Source organism: Haliaeetus leucocephalus, unplaced genomic scaffold (assembly GCF_000737465.1).
Source record: "Haliaeetus leucocephalus isolate CR32 unplaced genomic scaffold, Haliaeetus_leucocephalus-4.0 Scaffold92, whole genome shotgun sequence".
Lineage (NCBI taxonomy): Eukaryota > Metazoa > Chordata > Aves > Accipitriformes > Accipitridae > Haliaeetus > Haliaeetus leucocephalus.
The window spans coordinates 2,971,822-2,990,515 of record NW_010972528.1 but is presented as its reverse complement, the minus strand read 5'-3'; the positions used below and the strand labels follow the sequence as shown (position 1 = coordinate 2,990,515).

At 39.1% G+C, this 18,694-nt stretch overlaps 1 protein-coding gene across 1 annotated transcript; it reads left to right on the top strand.

Annotated features, from left to right (window-relative positions):
- Positions 1-1,881: 1,881 nt before the first annotated feature.
- On the top strand, positions 1,882-14,522 carry DNAAF1 (dynein, axonemal, assembly factor 1). The gene is made up of 11 exons (XM_010584557.1): positions 1,882-1,994; positions 4,617-4,708; positions 5,545-5,766; positions 6,519-6,685; positions 6,946-7,067; positions 7,624-7,838; positions 9,028-9,288; positions 9,900-10,009; positions 12,609-12,677; positions 13,762-14,116; positions 14,425-14,522. The coding sequence occupies exons 1-11, from the start codon at positions 1,891-1,893 to the stop codon at positions 14,520-14,522; spliced, it is 1,815 nt and encodes a 604-aa protein (XP_010582859.1). The 5' UTR covers positions 1,882-1,890.
- Positions 14,523-18,694: the final 4,172 nt, after the last annotated feature.

The following is an 18,694-nucleotide window of genomic DNA, read 5'->3' as shown; positions in this document are numbered from 1 at the left end:
GCCTTGTGGGCCAGCGCGCGGCGTCGCCGTGGCGACGGCGGCGGTTGGGCGGCTGAGGCGGGGAGCGCGGCTGTCCGCGCCTCAGGGGCCTCCGGCGGCAGAGGGGTCTCGGTCTCTCCGCTCCGCTCCGTCCCGTCCCGTCCCGTCCCTCGCGGTTTACCTCTCCTGCCGCCTCGGAGAGACCGCGGCGAGGCCAGGAGCGGCCGCCGACCCCGTGCGCCAGGTCCAGCCCGGGTCTCGGGTCAGGTAAAGGTTGCTGGAGGTTTATTTAACGGGAGATACGAGTCTTCTCTAGAGAGCTCCCGGGCTACGGCAGCGAAAAGTGCAGGGGGGAAACCTGACGTCGTCTGCAGTCCTTGTGAGGAGGCTAAAACTCGCCTCAGGAGCCCACCTGGCTTGCAGCGGGGCAGGAGGCAGGCGTTACAGAAGAGCAGGCTGTGCCTCGAAGGAGCGCCATCGCTGTATCCTCAGTGTGCTGGCTTCCAAAGGAAAAAAGTGACTCACTCTATTTTGGGAGGCTTCTTGGCTGTGGTCCTCTGCTCTGAGTGAGATCCACCGTGGGCAAGATTTAAGATAAGCTCTCCCTGCCTTTTCATATCTTCACCGTGACTAGGCACAGGTTGCCAGCTCCATGCAGGCTTCATAATTTACTCACATTGGTCTTCTTATCTGTTACAGGTCCTCCTACTAAAACCTTTAGACATTTTGTCTGGAAAAGTTGGATTGTAAATCAAATACTGACTTGGCTGATGTTTGTCTAAATCACATATCTTAAAATGCAATCACAAATTGGAGACTGGGACGAAGGCCTTGGAAGGGAGGTTGCTCCACAAGAGGCATCAGGGGAATCTCTGAACGACACCAGAAATGAAGGTGCCCAAACAGAAAATGAAGGCAATTCTGTCAACAAAGGTGAGCCCATCCAGCTGGCTCACTAGGACTACTTTAGGGAAGACTTCAGTGAACATAAAGCTTAGACATCAAGTCTGTCCTTACTGATCTGGATGCAGCAGGAGTTTATCCTTTCTCCCAGTGAAGACACTGAAAATCTTGCCATAACTGAGGCTTTCTCAATTGCTATCATCTTGTGCTTTTTTTTTTGGTTGGTTGGTTTTTTTACTTTTCTTCTTGCTGGAGGGATATGTTTTCCTGTGATGCAGTCATACAGCTAGCCTGACCTCTAAATGTTTTAATTACAATCATATTTAAATGAGCTCATACAATCATCTTGTTCACACTGTCTCTTTTTAAGTGTACAGACTACAAGTGCAACTAGAAGGTGCAGAGCAAGAATCTGAAGAGAAGAGTATTGAAAACGTAATTAATCAAGAGCAATCTAAAGACAGCTTGAATGCGTATAGCACTGGAGACAGCTTCCAAAGAGTGCAAAAGGGTAAATTTGTAGAAGACCTAGACTAACGAAGAGTGCTTGAGGTGACTCAGATACGCCATTACTGTAGTCTCTTTCCATGCAAAGTTAGAAGTCTTGTTAAACTCAGATTATTGTTAATTAAATGTAATATATAGTAGATGTCTAAGACCATAAGAACATTGGTGCCAGGGCTTTCTTGTCACTGTATGTTATAACAATCTTAAGACTAGTGGGTACTACCTGACTTCCAGAACTAAAAAAAAAATATGCAGATTTCAACAGTTTATTTTGCTACTATATATTTTATGCCTTCTAAAAAAGTTAAGTTTCCTTTCATTAGAAATGTAAGCAATAATCTTGGTTAGAACACTGCTTTTCTTGAAATTCATATTCAAATGCTCTTCAATATTTCTCTAAAGTAATTGACAACGTGCCAATTTTCCCCACCCGTGCTGTTAAACTGCACTTGTTTTCTTACTTACAAAGATGTTAAAACTCAAGAGAAAGCTGTCAACTGTATGTCCAGAGAAGATCAACAGAATGAACAAAAGTCAGATGGTGATCACACATCAGTAACAAGCTCATTCAATCAAAGGCCAGAAGAAAAGAGGGGCTGTGTAAGGTAATACATTGTTTGTGGATGTTTTTTATTTAAATCTTGGCATCAGTAAAGTCAATGGGAGTTTTGCTATTCTACATGTTAATTCAGGAGAACAATTTTGAAAATGAACTTGAGAATAATTGATAAATCAGGAATTAGAGATATTTCCAGCATCTGTACAGCTTTTATTTATGGCCATGGTAGCAAACTACATTCTAACTACATGATGTAGTCTAATGGATCTGGAGAAAATTGTGCATACTCTTTTGGTAGTCATTTGTCAGTAGATTTGACCATTTCTCAGCATCAATTCAGAGAATGCATTGTATTCATTCATCACAGTGTAAATATTACAGTTGTCAAGATAACTTTTAGCAGAGGAAATCCAGACATACCTCAGGTGGTTGACAATAAGACACATCTCCTTTGTAAGCTTTGGCTCCAATTTTGGTCCAGCCTAAATCAGCATACGCTGCCATGGCTGTTCCTTAATAGTTGTGAAATGGGATTATTCTCCTGTTATCTCTGATTAAGCACATTGCAAGCAACTAATAAAATTAAAAAACATATTTGGTATTATTTAATAATATTGTTGAAAGTCTGGTCATGTGGGCTAGTTATGGAGTGATATATGAGGAACGATGAAGATTTACCCTCCGTTCCTGCACCTGCTTACATGTTGGTGAAACTTCCCAAAGGTTACGCTGCTACTAACTTTAACATAGCTGTTCTATTAGAGACAGTTACAGTCCTTTAAAGTCAAGGCAAAGATTCTCACGGAGTTATCAGGAGGTAGATTAGACTGTACTTACATAGAAAACTTCATTATCCTGTGCTAATCAGCCTGGCACACTTCAGAATTAAGTTCTTATGAAGAATGATGACAGAGAGCAATAACTGCACATAAGATAATTAGTGTTTTGAAGGAACACATTTTATGATCCTATAAATTGCCTGAAGATGCTAATCATTTGATTAACTACTACTACAAATAGCACAATGAAAAACGGTGGGATATACTGCAAGTAGCTAGCATACAATAATGTACCTGGGCTGACAATACTGAAAAACAGTATATATTTAAAGATTTTGCTCAAAGTTTATAAATCTTTCATTCCTCCAGAGATTTATGTCAGGCACGTTTGGCTTACAGGGCAGTTACAGGCTGACAAACGTATTTTATATTGCCTCAGAAGCTCAGTTGACTAGTTGACTGTATTACAGTTTTGGTTTTCAGCAATATTGAGATTTTTAGTGTAGTAAGTAAATATATCTAAAAGCAAATTTATTATGAAAAATTTAACTTCACTGCCTTTACTCAAGTTTTTTTGTTATTTTGAAAATATCTTCATGCCAAGAAAATCTTACTGTTCCAGACCTTAGGCCTACAAATACTTATGACCGCAAATGCAAAGTTCAATTTGTTAATAAGGAATGTAGAAGTAGAAAATAATTTTGGATCATTTAACATTGTACTTTTGCACTATTTCTTTAAGTGGGGGATATCTACTAGAAGTTTTATCCTGAAATTTTGCTTTACAGAATCTAATCTTTCTAAGCAGGAAGATAGAGATATTTTCTGCTTTGGAATGTTTTTGCTAGCTGTTTTTCTGGTGGTTTCCCAAGTTGCTTGTCTCTAATGTTACTAAATTTTCTGTCGCCCTGGACAGCTTGCCTCCAAAACCAGTGTCCTGTCATTCTTTGCAAAGCCCCTGCTAGGGGTCTACTAACTCTGTGAAACTGTTGATCCAGTGCTGTCTAGCACAGGGTCCCAGATAACGGCGTAACTCATCTCACCAGCTGCTCTTCACTGCGATCCACTCCTGTTTTATCAGTTTTCAGGCCACCCGTGTACTCTGCCACTTTGGGGGTTTGCTGTCTTGCTGACTGCCATGTGCAACTTTGGCCTCGTTTGGCTGCTGTTGGCTGCCAGCCCAAGTGCTTTGCCCCCTGCAGCCTCTGCTGTTTCACACTGTAGCTTTCTGCCTGATCGCGCCGAGTCCTCTGCCCCTGCACTGTTCAGCTGTAGCCCACAGCTTCCTTGAGTGGCCTTTTCTTGCTTCTCACTTGCATGAATCCCAAAAGGAGTGGAGCCGAACACTAAGCAATTACAATTGAACAGATATTCTTCATTTTCTTACTGTGGCATTCCTAGCCAATCACAGTTGTATATTAAAACTGTCTTGAGTGCTATTTCAGAGTCAGCATTTCATTAAAATGTTAGGTTGATAACTATTGAGTTAGTAAACTAGTCTGAGAAGAATGTTGTGTATTGGCTATGCCGCCAAAGGTCCTGCACCAAAGCAGCAAGGAAAGAATTTGAGAGGAAGGAACCAGAATCTAACATAGAATCATGCTGCTCTTTTCCAAGAAGATGGACTCCCTTCCCACTTTCCTACCTACTCTCTGTTTTTTAGCAGAAGAGCCTGGTAACTCACTTCAAACAGGCAGAAATGGAAAGCCACTCTAAAAAAAAATGCTGCGTTTTTATTTGGAGGATAGTCTTGAAAGCTGTTGCCACTTCTCTTGCATTAAGGAACTATTAATTGTGTTGCATTGAAATATGTTAAAACCCCAAAGATTTCAGAATGTGCACTGAAATATAATTTTTTGTTTTGCTTCTGCTTCCCATTATTATTTTAGAATGACAAAAAAGATTCTGCAAGACATCTGTAAACAGCAGAAATTATACTTGACCCCATACTTAAATGATACTCTTTACTTGCATTATAAAGGTAAGATGTGGACACAACTGTTTAGTTTTATCATTCTAAGTAGCATTTTAGCAGAGAATCTACTTTATGGCTCACTGAAGTAAAATATCTAATAATTCTTAGAAATATAATTTAATTTTGTACAATAATGAAATTATGAAACAAAATGAGTCAATATGAAGGTAGAAAAGTGAACTGATTATGTACCTAATTCACTTTGTGGAGTCATTCAAAGGATCAGTAGGAATCAAGGGACACTTTTTTTTCTCAAAACAGTAGCCTCTGAGAAATGTCTTGAAATACTGGTCTGGGTTGCATTCAGAGGAAAATGTATGTATTTCTTCTTAAATATTTTTTTTTTCCAGTTTGGGGGACTTTTTTACTGCCAAATAAAAATGGTCAGGAAGAAAACAAACGATAAACACTTGATGCATGTTCTCAAATACTAGTGAAAGAAAAAGAAGTTGCTAGAATGAACATGAATCATCCTTTTGTGATATTTGAGTGGGTTTTTGCACAATACATTTAGCTGGTTCAGGTTAGCGTAAGAATTGTTTTAAATAAATAGGACATGCTAAACCTGCCATCTACATTTGGTCTTGTTTTTGCTATTTTCTCAATATGTATTATTTGAGAACCTGAAGGGCCGCATGAGATACAGACCAGAATAGGTACCTATATGTTTTTGCCCTTTATGGGTCAGATACTGTATCATTGATTCAGTGGAAATATTGGCAGCAACTTGAGTACAAGTGTTCTCACAGACTGTTTCAGCGGTGGTGGTTTAATGAAATTTACTCTTCCAAAGACTTGTTTTCAGCCAATGCTATTTCATTTTAAAACATCTTTTTCTGCAGGATTTGACCGCCTGGAGAATCTTGAAGAGTATACTGGATTGAAGTGTTTATGGCTGGAATGCAATGGCTTAACAAAAATCGAGAATTTGGAGGCTCTGACAGAGTTGCGTTGCCTCTACCTGCAACTCAATTTAATTAACAAAATTGAAAACCTTGAACCCTTACAAAAGCTGGATTCCCTCAATATCAGTAACAACTACATTAAGACCATTGAGAATCTCTGTAAGAACTGTTGGTGCAACATGTTTTAACCTATAACGAGCCCATATTCCTAAGCTTTGACTAAGCTAAGCTATTATTAGTGGCAGTAATTTCAAGGGTTTTTTTAATTCATGTTAAAATTTTGCACAATATCCCATACCACAGTCCACAAGGCTTCTACTGAAGAGTCAGACCTATGTATTTTGCAATTTAAATGAATGAGAAAACAGAAAAGATGTAGTAATTACTTTCATGTGGATACCTAGGACAATGAAGTAGTTTTTTCCTCACTTAAGACCATTTCCGTCTGTGTTGCAGGCAGGCTGACAATCCAGATTTCACCATTTACTTCACAGTTAAGATGTGCTTTGGCAGTTGCAGACATGATTACCAAATCTTTTATGTCTGTTAAAAGATTTATTCCATCTTCAGCAGAAAATAAAAAAATTCCTCTACATTATCATTTGTGTACATTGGGACTAATTTGAAACACAAGATCTTGCTTTTCTGTAACTGACTAGATTGAAATGTGAATTAAAAACAACCACCATCTTAAACCCGAACAACTGTGTTTCCCAGGGTGAAGAAAGCAGCTTTGGAGGCCTAGCCAAAAAGTGCATGTAGCAGAATAACAATTTTAGGAAAAAAAAAAAGTCCCCACAATTCAATATAAACAATTATTTTGACAATACAGTTTTCTACTTTCTCCAGAAAATCCTCTGTGAAGCAATGACTCTTACCTTTCCTTTCATTGTACTGTTCTTGTCTGACAGCATGTCTGAAAGTCCTGCAGACTCTGCAGATTGCTCACAATAAGTTACAAACAGTGGAAGACATACAGCACTTGCAAGAATGCCCGAGTATTTCTGTTCTCGATCTTTCCCACAACAATCTAAGTGACCCAAGTATCATAAACATTCTGGAGACCATGCCTAATTTGGTAAGCCAAATATAGCTGAGGGTTTGTATCATCTATATGGGTGAATTCCATTAAATGGTTTTGTCGAGTAGTCCAATGCACAATAGGTCATGATCTAAAAGAAATGTTATTAAACATTATTTGGGTTTTTTGTAGATTACCTGTGACACCCAGGATGTTTTATTCACTTCTTGTTTTCGAAATGATAGAGAAAGTGCATATATCCAGATAGGAATTTTTTTGGTACTCAACTTTAAAAATTGTTTCCCTTGTTTCTCTAGCATGTGCTGAATTTGATGGGAAATCAAGTGATAAAGAAAATTGCTAATTATAGAAAAACACTTATTGTTCGACTAAAACTACTAACATACCTGGATGACAGACCAGTTTTCCCAAAGGATAGGTAAGAAACAGGGCCATCTTCTTTACACAGCAGTAAAGCTCAAATGCTAATGATCACTCATCCATTTTTTGTCAATATTGTCATGGAAGGCAAGGAAGACTGACTGGTATAATTTATTGAGGGTGGGTGACTGAGTACAAGAGTATTATACTATGGAGTTCTACATCTAACATATGTAGAAAAAGAACCATCTATTTTTTCACAAGAGAATTAACTCTTGAACAGAATTGTTTTATGCCAAGTCTGTAGACCAGAGGCAAATCCCAATTACAACAGAAACTGAACAGGTATCTGGAAAAGCAGAGCCAAGATCAGCACTCCTAGCAGACCTTTGGTGGTATGATCACCAGCATTTGGATACTTTTGTTTCTTTTGTTGCAGTTGCACATACAAGATAAGATATAGATACATCCCTGTTGCATAAGGGATTGTCACTGCTATATGCTTTTTTCTCTTGCAGTTATTTTTTGCTGTTGCAAGCTATTTTAAATTTCTGTCTCATTATAAAGATGGGCTTTCATAGCTATATTATAGTGAGCTTTTGTGTTTTCATTAGAGCCTGTGCAGAAGCCTGGGCCATTGGAGGGCTTGAAGCTGAGAAAGCAGAAAGGGAAAAATGGGAAACCAGAGAGAGAAAAAAAATCCAAGATAGCATTGATGCTTTAGCAGCAATCAGACAAAAAGCAGAGGAAAAGCGAAGACAAAAGTATATGGAAGAAACTGATGCAAGTGCAAAATGTGGAAATGGAGATGCAGCAGACATCCTAGAAGGTTTGTGGTTACTACTTTGGAAGATGTCCGTGTCTGCTTCAGTTTGAATGTTTAAAATAAATGAATAGTTCCTAAATGTTCAGAAGTAGGCCAATGCAATTTTTAGAATATGGTTATGAATCTTCTTTTCCCATACTAAATACCTTATTAATCTTGGTGCATCATAGATTAACCACAACGATTTTAAGCAATCATCACCTTTCTCACTGCTGATGAAGCAAAAAAACAACAAACCACTTTCTGTCCCAGCGTTTCAAGCCCTTGTGCTCTTCACCAGAGCAACCAGGTGCTAGTCAGGGCAGTAATGGTTCCAGCAGGCATTCGTGGGTGGAGGCTGGCAGTTACACCCCAAGAGTGATATTTCCCCAAGATGCAGAACAGGGCCGGCTTCAATAGGCATGTGGGCTCCAGTAAGGCCCAGTGATAACCGCCTCACCAGTCCCCATCCAGGCACCTCTCTGCTGCTGCATTCACTAACAGTAAGAGCTTTAGCCTAGAGCCTACAGCAGTGGTAATACAGGCGGTAAGAGGAAGGTCTTTAATAATTTGCTTCACTTGCTGCTCTTTTTTATGCCACACATTCTCCTGTCACATTATTCAAGGAGGCATACGTTTACGACCAGTAATAGGTCCCAACCTAACCTTTCTAGAGGAGTATGCATGTTTCAGGATAAAGAGGACTGAAGCCAAACAAGAAGACAGTACTACAGTGCAGAGGAGTGTTTATCTATCTATCCAATACGCTTTTGGGTTTCACAGGCTCTGAAATCAAATGTGGTTGACTAACAAGTAAAACTTTTTCTGCAAGCAGGTAGACTGCATAAAGCAGAAGATAACTTCAGCATTTGTCACTGATCCATCAAAATGCTCAAGCATATATTTAAATATGTAGCCACTTGTGAGTCTTTTCAAAGTTAACCATAGATACCAGGCAATTATTTACTATAGTGTTTTCCCTAGAGTTTTTTCCTGGGGAACTGTATTTGCTGGGCGGCTGAGATGGGAAAACCCACAACATTGCTGCAATCTTGGGAGGACTACTGATCCACAAATAGCTGCTCAAACAAAGTAGGAACTTTTGAAGCATATTTTAGGCAAAACTATTAAGAGCATGTAATAAAGTTTGGATATTTAGAATGAGTAATGGTAGATTAACTCAGCAGTTTTAATGAGCTTGTTTCTTCTGTAGGAGCACCTGCAAATTCAGATGACAGTGATGGAAATTCTAATACATCAGAGACTTCAAATATATCAGAAGAGGAAGAAACTCAAGAGAAGACTGAGAAATTTAGAAGTGAAAGCTTTGATGCTCATGATGAAGTGGTAACACTTCTACCAAATAGGGGAGATAACACAGATTTCACGTCTGGAAATATTCCTGCTAGAATTCAAGAGGATGCACAAGAATCAAACTCTTACAAACACACAAACTTCAACAATAAGACAGACGGTAATGTACACAGTGAAGAATGAAACCAAACTGAGGATGCAGAGACAATGAGCCACTCTGTCTTAGTGTAGCACTGCCTCTGGCCTGATTCAAACCAAGTGATTCATAGATAAGAACATCCCATTAGATTTCCACAGGGACCAGTTAAAAGTCAAGTAATACTGGATAAAATATTCTTTAAATACAACAAACAAACAAAAAATTCTGAGGGCTCAACCTGCAACTTCTGCTACATAAAGGTGGAATTCCACTTCTCATACATGCCAGGTTTAGTGACAGGACAGGAGAGCTTACAGGCTTCCCTTGCTCCCACATAAACTGTGTGGTCTGTCTGCCAACAGAAGCTGGACATCACTCTAGAGGTGGTTTTGTACCTTCACACATGGAAGAATGCTTTTGTAGAATACATTATTGCAAAATGCAAATATTAATTTATACAATACAAGGGAAGCCAAGAATGTATGATGGAAAGACAAAGTGCTGGATTCAGCTGTGAATTCTGCAGTGGTAGTCAGGTCCCCAGCCGTTTGGTTTTGCAGTCCTTGCTGTTGCAACATAGAAAGTATTTTATTCAATTAGTTCTCTGCAACTGACTGTTGTTTATTCTTTAGATCTACCAAGAGAGAAGGCAGCTACTGAAAAAGCCGTGCTTGCTGAACTCAATGATTATGCTGAAATTGAACAGATCAAACTGGAGACACCGGAGAAACTTTATCTTGATGTACGTATTGGATTCAGATTTTGACAAGTTCAGATTTGGGTATTGTCTGCTCCCAAGTTAATTCTTGTAACATCCTGGCTAATAAAACTATATGGCCAGGTTTCTAAGAAAGGCCTACTATTAGGAAAAGTAAAAGGAAAGAAAGAACCCCCCCCCGCAAAAAGTAAAGTTGTAGGGGTATTCATTCTCTCCAGTGTAGCATGTGTAAAGAATTTACCACCGCTTCCAAAGTTTATTTTGTCTTTGGTCATAAATCACTTGAAGTTGACCTTCTATCTCTGTGATTTCTCTGGAGAAGTTAATGAAGGCTTTCATTTAAAAAACAGAAATCACAACAACAAGAACCTAGTGGATACATGTGTCCGCTTAGGCAAAACTAATGAAATATGCAGTTGAAAAGGTGAACTATTGCAGAAAAAGCATAAGGAAAAAATAGCCACCCACTCATTGTAAATGTTAGCTAGCAGTATTAGATATTCTAAATTAATTCTCAAAATATAACTTTTAGGTATACTTCAAAAAAAAGCAGAATGTGCGTTATTCAGGTATATAATAAGTGATCGACATTTGTAATATGGTCTTCTATTATCTAAGATTTCTGTCTGATGATGCAAACATTTAAACATGTTTAACCACATTTAACCGTAAGGAAGACATGGATACCACTGAAAAATATAATCTCACTTCAAAGGAAAACTATTCAATATGTCCTAATTGTGACACTGCTGCTACACTGACAGTGTCAGATTATGACTTAACTAGCAATAACAAACTTCTGAGCTTATGATTTCCCAGAGCACTTAATATACTCTTTGATCCCTTATACTGCCACTGTTAACTAAATTCTTACTGGAGTGTTTTAGAAAAGTCTCTTATATATTTTCCATGCTCTTAATTTCCAAGGAAAAAATTTAGTCCTGTTACTGAAGGGCTCAACTCACTGCTTCAGTAGAGGGCTTACTGCTGCATCTTCCTGTTTGGCTGGTTTTAATAACAGTTTTAACAAGGATAGTAGAGAGAACTGACAGCAATTCCAAGTATATACAATATTACTTTTTTATAAGCAGATCTTGCAGGGTCTGAAATAAAAGACTTAATAAATAGCGATACTATAGGTACCCACAACATGAAGACCTCATAGATTCAGTGTTTGTTTTTATCTTGGTGCTATATGGCACCATAGCAAGCTCCTTTGCACAAACTTTAAGTAGTATAAAAGGAACTCTTCAGCATACGTGCATGGGGTTTCTTTTGACACATAAAAAGTGTGACTATTCTAATTCTACAGAATCAAAACCAAACCCAAATCACACGCTACTACACATTTCAGTGTTCTATGCTTCTTCATGCTCCAAGTGACGTTTAGTAATGGAAAGAGCTTCTCGCTACAATCACCAATACTTACACTATTGCAGATTTTCCAAAGAGACTTAGCACTGACATAGCAGGGAATGGCTGTGACGATGCCAATGGTGAGAAGCTCTGAAGCAGCAGCGTCATCTTTGTTCATATCCTGGAGTCAGTAGATGGTCTCTGGTGATATAAGGGAGAAGAGTGGACAAGGATTTATAATGTGGTGGTTATGACATCCCTCTGTCAAGCAGAAACAAGCTCATGTTGCTGCACTTGCCTTGGTGGTGTTTGAACTACATTCTGTGTATCTAAACCAGGATAACTTTTAGTAAGCGATTTTGGTTTGATCTGCAAATGCACTCTGCTGATTGGAACAAGACTAATAGCTATTTCACTTCCCTATTGACATCAAATTTCACCCATTAACATCAGTCTCAGATCTTAATTTGTACATTTTTAATGCTATCATTGTAAAACTGTGCGACTTCAGGACATGCTGCACTAGCTACAACCATATCAGAAAACAGAAATTGTTGATTTTAAGTCTGTAATAATCTTCACCACACATGACAGTACAGATTAGATGTTCCTGATGCTACCATGCCAAGCAGCTTGCTACAAAATCATTAAGCTCTAAAAACATCTAAAACCGAAAGGAGATGTTTTTACCAGTGTTGACCTACACTAAAAAATGGCAAAACGGTATTACTTTCTACCTGTGACTTTGTGTTCCCACACTCTATTTTTACTTTCATGTCAGCAAGTGATAGTTGTCTTAGATAGTATTTTCTAATGGAAAGCTGAAATAATTGGAGGAAAAACAGTTCTCAGCAAGTCCTTAATTATGAGGCATTCACAGTAAAACATTGTTTTATTAGATGTATTTAGGCTAACAGAGTTTACTGATAAACAGTTTCAGGTAGACTGCAGATCTTGATGTGGCTCTTACCCATACAGATGGGTTGCAGTTGAGATTAAGCATAGTAGAAAATAGCATTCAGTCTGACATTAAGGTTATTGCCTTCCCATCTGCTATTTCTGGAGACAGATGAATTTTCCTTTTCCCACATGTGCTTGACAGAGAAAACTGTCATCTTAGAGAGGTTCACAGTGTAGTACTGCTGGCTGTGGCCTCTTAGCCTGAAAAGCGTTGCTTTGAAGAAGATTCCCTGTGAGACAGAGATGTCGTATTTTATAGGTTACAGTAGCTTTTCCCACTGATTAATGATCTGGTGATTGTCTTCAGGAACTGCCTGATTTAGAAGATATAGATGTAAATGAATTTACCCTAGAAGAGGAAATCTTTGTTCAAAAGGTAAGATTCGTATTAATTCCAGTGATGAAGCTTCCCTAAACACATTTACAAATATTTTGCAAAATGAGGATAATCTAAATTGTGAATTGCTGTTTTGGGAGATGCAATCAGGTATGCATTTACAAACTAAAATAGATGTTTCAGCAGATTTTTATCCACTTGTAAATTTTTTTATTATTATTTTTTATATTATTGCATTGCAAAAATAGGAGAATGAAAACCTAAGACTGAGTAATGCAACAGTTAAACAAGATTAATTTCTTAGTAGCATGTAGTGTTTTAGTGAAGATTACTCTTAAAATATACTTTACCAGTACTAATATGCTGCAAAGGACTGCAGGGCTAGAACAAATTGCCTGCTACTGAATAAAATCAGACTTTTCAACTGAAAACACAGAGAGATTGAAACTCCTCTGCAGGCTAGTCAGATACAAGGCAGTTCACACCCCCATTAGCATTGTGCTCTGCTCAAACTAATCTGCTAGGCAAAAGTCTATAAACAGAAACAGAGGAGAAAAAAAAAGAAAACGACAAAGCTTAAAAGCATAGCTTTGATTCTTGTGATACAGTAGGTGTTTTTACAAGTCCCTCCAAGATAATGCAGACTTTTCCTACAGTCAGTGTAAGGCATGGAATTTATTTGCTCTTTTGGTCACAGACTCATAAGAGTGTTGCAAAACGTTGTGGCCAACAAAGCTTCCAATTAAAAGAAGATAAGGGAAGGGAACAAGGAGTATGTGTCAGTAGCTCTCATGTTCCGAAGGGTGTTCAGTTAGGCAGGTCCCTCTGTTTGGAGCTAAAGTAATAGAACTGAGCCCACACATTGCTGAATTGCTGAAATAGGTCTTCTTTTTATGAACTGTTAATAGTTTATTGTCAGTTCGTCGCTAATGTGTGAGAAATAGTTAACCCAAGATTCATCCATAAGGAAGCAGAGCTATGGGTGAAGCACATCTTCCATACATTTTGGGAGAACAGAACATCAAAGTTGACAACTGTTATGTGGATCCAAGACATATTTACCCATCTTTTAGCTTTTACAACTAGAATAATATATTTTCAATTGCATTTTCTACCTTTACAGCAGGAATATCACCCAAAGATTGAAATAATTTCTGAAATGACAAATGACAGTGATTCTGCATTAGAGGAAAACAATAAAGGCACATTTGAGAATTCAGTAGGAGAAGAAGTTCCAACAGCAATTTTTTCAAATGTGTATAAGATACATAAAGAGCATGAAAAGGAGCACTTAAGGCCCATTGTTGAAAGCTTCTTTACAGAGCCTGCTAATTCAGAAAGATATCTGGAGACCAAAGATAAACAAGCAACCCTCTCAAAACCCTTGATACAAGAGGTTATCACTGAGCCCAAGGATAATCTACTGTGGTCACCAATCTGCAATCGACCAGATGACCCAAGCCCCTGGGAAGAGGATGGTAAGATTACAGTGACATAATTAATCACAGAGAAAAAGGGGGGTGGCACACACTAAAAAGTAAGGATTTGTTCAGCTCTTGTTGAAAAAATTTTCAATCCACTGTTAGTTAACAATCACTTCTTCCTTTTATTTATGTGGCAATCCTAATAAATTAGGAATTAAAATGTTATTTTCTCTTTTTCTAAACAGATATTCTTGCCAAGTTTTATTTAAATGGTTTTAAAAAATTGGGCTCTACTTTTCTTTTTCCAGTATCACAGACCACCACTAAGTTTCATTCGTTTTTTGCCTTCATACTTTTAACAGGGAATGGCAGAGATGGAGAAGTACAGTGCCTGGTTGAGGGTGAAGGATGTCCTCACAAAGCACAAGATGATGAGGACAGTGAGAGTAGATTAGATTAATCACTTTGAAAAACCCAGACCAAATCTGGAGCACAGTGCCTGGCTGACTGCATGTGGTTATTCTCAAAATGCAGAGCTCAGCAATGGGACCGTTCGTTACAACTGACGTAACACTGTGGTATAAAAACCACCGCCTTCAACAGGAAGACTTAGCCTTTCAGTCAGTCAGAGGCTGCTGCAGCCTCCAGCATCTGACCTTCGGGTCAGAACTGTTGGTTGTGTCAGTGTGAGAGAAGCCCATAATCCTCTCTAACCCGCAGGCAGCGACTGCCATGTGCTCCCACTGCCAAAGCTGCTGGAGATGCCTCGGCTCCAAGCTCTTCAGGGCAGCTAGCAGCGTTCACTGCTCTGAAAGCAAGGGCACTACTGTTTTAAGGTTAAATTCCACTCTTGTGTCATTTTTTCCCTTGCAACCTTCTAGAAATTACTTAGTTAAATGTTTATGTCTTAGGGTTTCAATGAGATTCGTAGTTTCAATGCATATTGTTAACAGGTTTCTGTCATTTGAACTAAATAAAGATTCTACTTGTAAGCACCACAGATATTTTAACTTGTATCATCTCCTTACCAGTATATGTCATACCAGATGGGCTTCAATGGCAAACGGAGATTGCTTCTTAATACCATATTTTACGAATCTAATATTCATAGACATTATGATTGTTTATGCAAAAACAGATGCAGAAATAGCGTCCATATATGGAAAATCTGTTTTTACCTTTTAGGGCAATCTGTGATGAAGCATATACTTGTATCTGCCATTTTCATTGTTTTTCATTCTGAGCTGTGTCTCAGGATCTGAATTTCAAATATAACAGAAAAATAACCACCCAGTCAGTAGTGGCAGAAAGACAGCTTTGGTGTAAAAAGCTGATCAAAGGAACTCTTCTTTCATTAGCTTCTCTCTTACATCACAGTGGTAGTCTTGTGCCAAAGTGAAATGAAGATAACAGCAGTGATGCCTCAGCCAGGTTCTCCTTCCCTTCCCTTTTTATTCCCCACTTCTGCCCCTTCTGAGCTAGACCATAAAATTCGAGGAGGTGGAGACTGCTTGAGAGCAGTGCTTCCTCTGCGACACCACAAAAGAAAAAAAAAAAAAAAGAGAGTTGGGGGAAATGGACAACTCTTGGCCAATTCTGCTGAGGCATTAATGGCTCTCGTTTTCCTAACACAGAAGCGGCTTGCTAGTCAGTTAAAAAACATAATTGTACACTGTTTAAGCACAACGTAAAAGAGTTGGCCTCATCTTCAAGGGCTGATGAGGGTTGTTTTTTATGATGTAACGAACAATTGCAACATCAGGAGTAAGCCAGGCTTTAAGTGACCTCACTTCATTAAGCCATACCCAAGTTTAGGTGGATGTCTTTTTTCATATTTCTATAAATCTCTAATAATTTGTAATGAATAGAATTGAACAGGTCTTGTAGATGTGCACATTTAAAGGAAAAAATATATTACTATGGGCTTGCTGAAAAGACATATTTCCCATTAGCTGGGCCTAGGTGCCATCTGGTGGTAAGAGAATTGGTCCTAACCATAACAGAAAATAATCACAAAAGCCCTCAGGGAAGACAATACAATTGCTTTAAACTTCAGCCATTTTCTACCTTCCGTGAGTTAAAAACATGCTGGTGAAATTCTTGGCCTCCAGCACATGGCAGGAGGATGAGCAAGGGCCTGTGGAGAACAGGCTTGCCTGAAAGCATCTTCACAGGAATCTTCTCTTTAGAAAGCTGTAAATGCTGCCAACATCTGTGAGCTCGGTCCTAAAAAATATCTGCTTCCCTTTTCCAACAGAAAGCTGAATAAGGACTACTTTGAGGGCTTTGGGTTGTGCATTTTTTGTGCTGTGTTTTAGTGCCTGTCCTGGTACCCCCTTATTACACTGGGAACAAACAAGCAGGAAGGACCACATTATCACATCACACTTAAAAAAGAAAAAACTGTTTATAAACAAAATTTTAAAAAGTAATTCCAAGAGTGAAGTTTGACCTCTGTTATCACTCAAAGCAAGAAAAAAAGGATAAAAAAGGCAAGTAATTTCAAGAACTATAGATTTTTTTACTCTGATCCTGCTTTTACCAGATATACCCACCCTGACCGGCAGGTCAGTTTGAAGAATTCAGCTGCTTTCTGAGTTGTGTTTACTTTGCCACATTTGACATGCTAGATCCCTCCAGCTCCTGTTTTTTCACACAGATGATCACAACCCATCAGTGGGCCCTACATTTTCTCACAGCTGAATCTCCTGAATTCCTGGAAGCTATTTTTCACTTACTGGTGAGGACTTGGCAAGGAGGAAAGGAGTAAGGGGTAGGCGAAAGTAGTGAGAGAAATGCCAGAGCAGGACTAAATGAGAAAAAGGAAACATATTTAATTAGTGTTTTCTGTAAAACTTTACAAATGTACAGCATAGTGCAAAAACGCAGTCTCAGCACATCACCTTCAAGTAAAATGAACAATGTAAAAAGCCAAGGAACACAAGCTTGCTTCTTCACGGGAGTGGCTCTCAAATACTCTTCCTGGAGGTTCCTCTCACACCATCAAGCTCCAATCTCATGTTTATAGCAGAGCAAAAAGCCTAAAGAAAAACCCAAGAACCATCCCGGGTGGCTGCTCACAGCAAGTGCAGTCTGCCACTTCGCGCTATAAAAAACGCTGCAGCCTGAGACGGTGTCAGGCACCCTTGTTGTCTGAGCTGCACCTTTGTCTACCCAGAAGTAGCTCTCCTAAGATGGTTCATTTCTCAACCCCAACTAGACAATCCAGTAAGATGCTGAAGCGAATGTCTAACCTCAAGCATGTGATAGGCTTCATAAAAATACGGGAAAACTGCTCAGGAGCTTGAAGTTAAGCACGTGCTTAAATACCTTATTGGATCAATACATTCAGTGTTAACATTAAGGCAATCTAGCGTGTGAAGGTTCGGAGAAGGATGTGAATCTTGAACGGGGATAACATATGCTGTCAGGTGATATGAGACACCACCAGACAGTTCTCAATGACCTATGAGAAAAGAAGTAAACAGAATGCAACGCAATGACTTTCCAGTGCCGGAAATGACAAAATACAGTGGCAAATGAGCTGATCTAGGGGAACTTCCTAAGCACAAATCTGTCAAAAAGGAAAACCTTGTCCATGATACACTCAAGCACATCATCTAAATACCAGGCCAATGGGGGCTGCCCAAATTTTCCCTTAGTCCTGAACACGAAAACAGTGGCTGGAATTAATTCAGAAGCTCTCACAACTTCGCTCCTGCGAAGACTGCACCAGGAAGGTGGTGACAGAACTCTTGGCCCACAGTAGTTAGCTGGGGAAAAATGGGCTCAAAAGTGAATGTTTCTGAACCAACACATCTGTTCACGTACTGATAAATGGATGGAGGAAAGGGCTGTGACAGGAAGGTCCATTTAAAAAATGCTTATCTTATTAAGGAGAATTTGAGCCTGCATTCATCTGATTGATTGACTACATTTTGGGGTGGATGCTGCTTGACCATTCATGATGCTCGAAATATGGTTTAGAACCCACAATCCTCACGGGAACGAAAGTGGGCAGAGCATTTCTTCCAATGATACGGGCATGGCTTATACCTCCCTGTCTAAGCCCTTAGGAGGCCTGAGTCAGTTGTATTTCCTGGGTCTGTCTTACTGCATTTGGGTAGCTTTCCTAAGGAAAAGCAACTCAATTAGAGGATACCGAGATAAATAATACGTTCTTATTAGAACTGCAGCATAAAAAACAAAGCTCTGCTTTGTTAAGAAACTCAGTTGTCAGAAACCACATGAAAGAGGAAGATTAATTCAACCTTTGGAGGCTAGTCTCAGATGCACAAAGGACAGAAGAAAAGTTAGTGGGACATGGTGGACTAACCCTTCTGCCTTTCTCCTACACTGAGCAGCTGAGAGTCCTTCTAAAAAGGGGATCCAATCAATTAAACTGGTTCATCAGATTTTATACATCAATAAACCAACAGGCACATCTTCAGGGAAAATAGAACAGGTCAAGGCTAAGGAAAAAAATCATTGGACTGGACAGGGAATACTTAGCCAGTACCAAAACCCAGAGTCTCTCAGTCCTCTTTGCACATGGAAAACGGCGTGCAGAAGAGTCTATCCTTTTTTTTTTTTTTTTTTTTTTAAAAAGTATGGGGTGTCCTGCCTTTATGT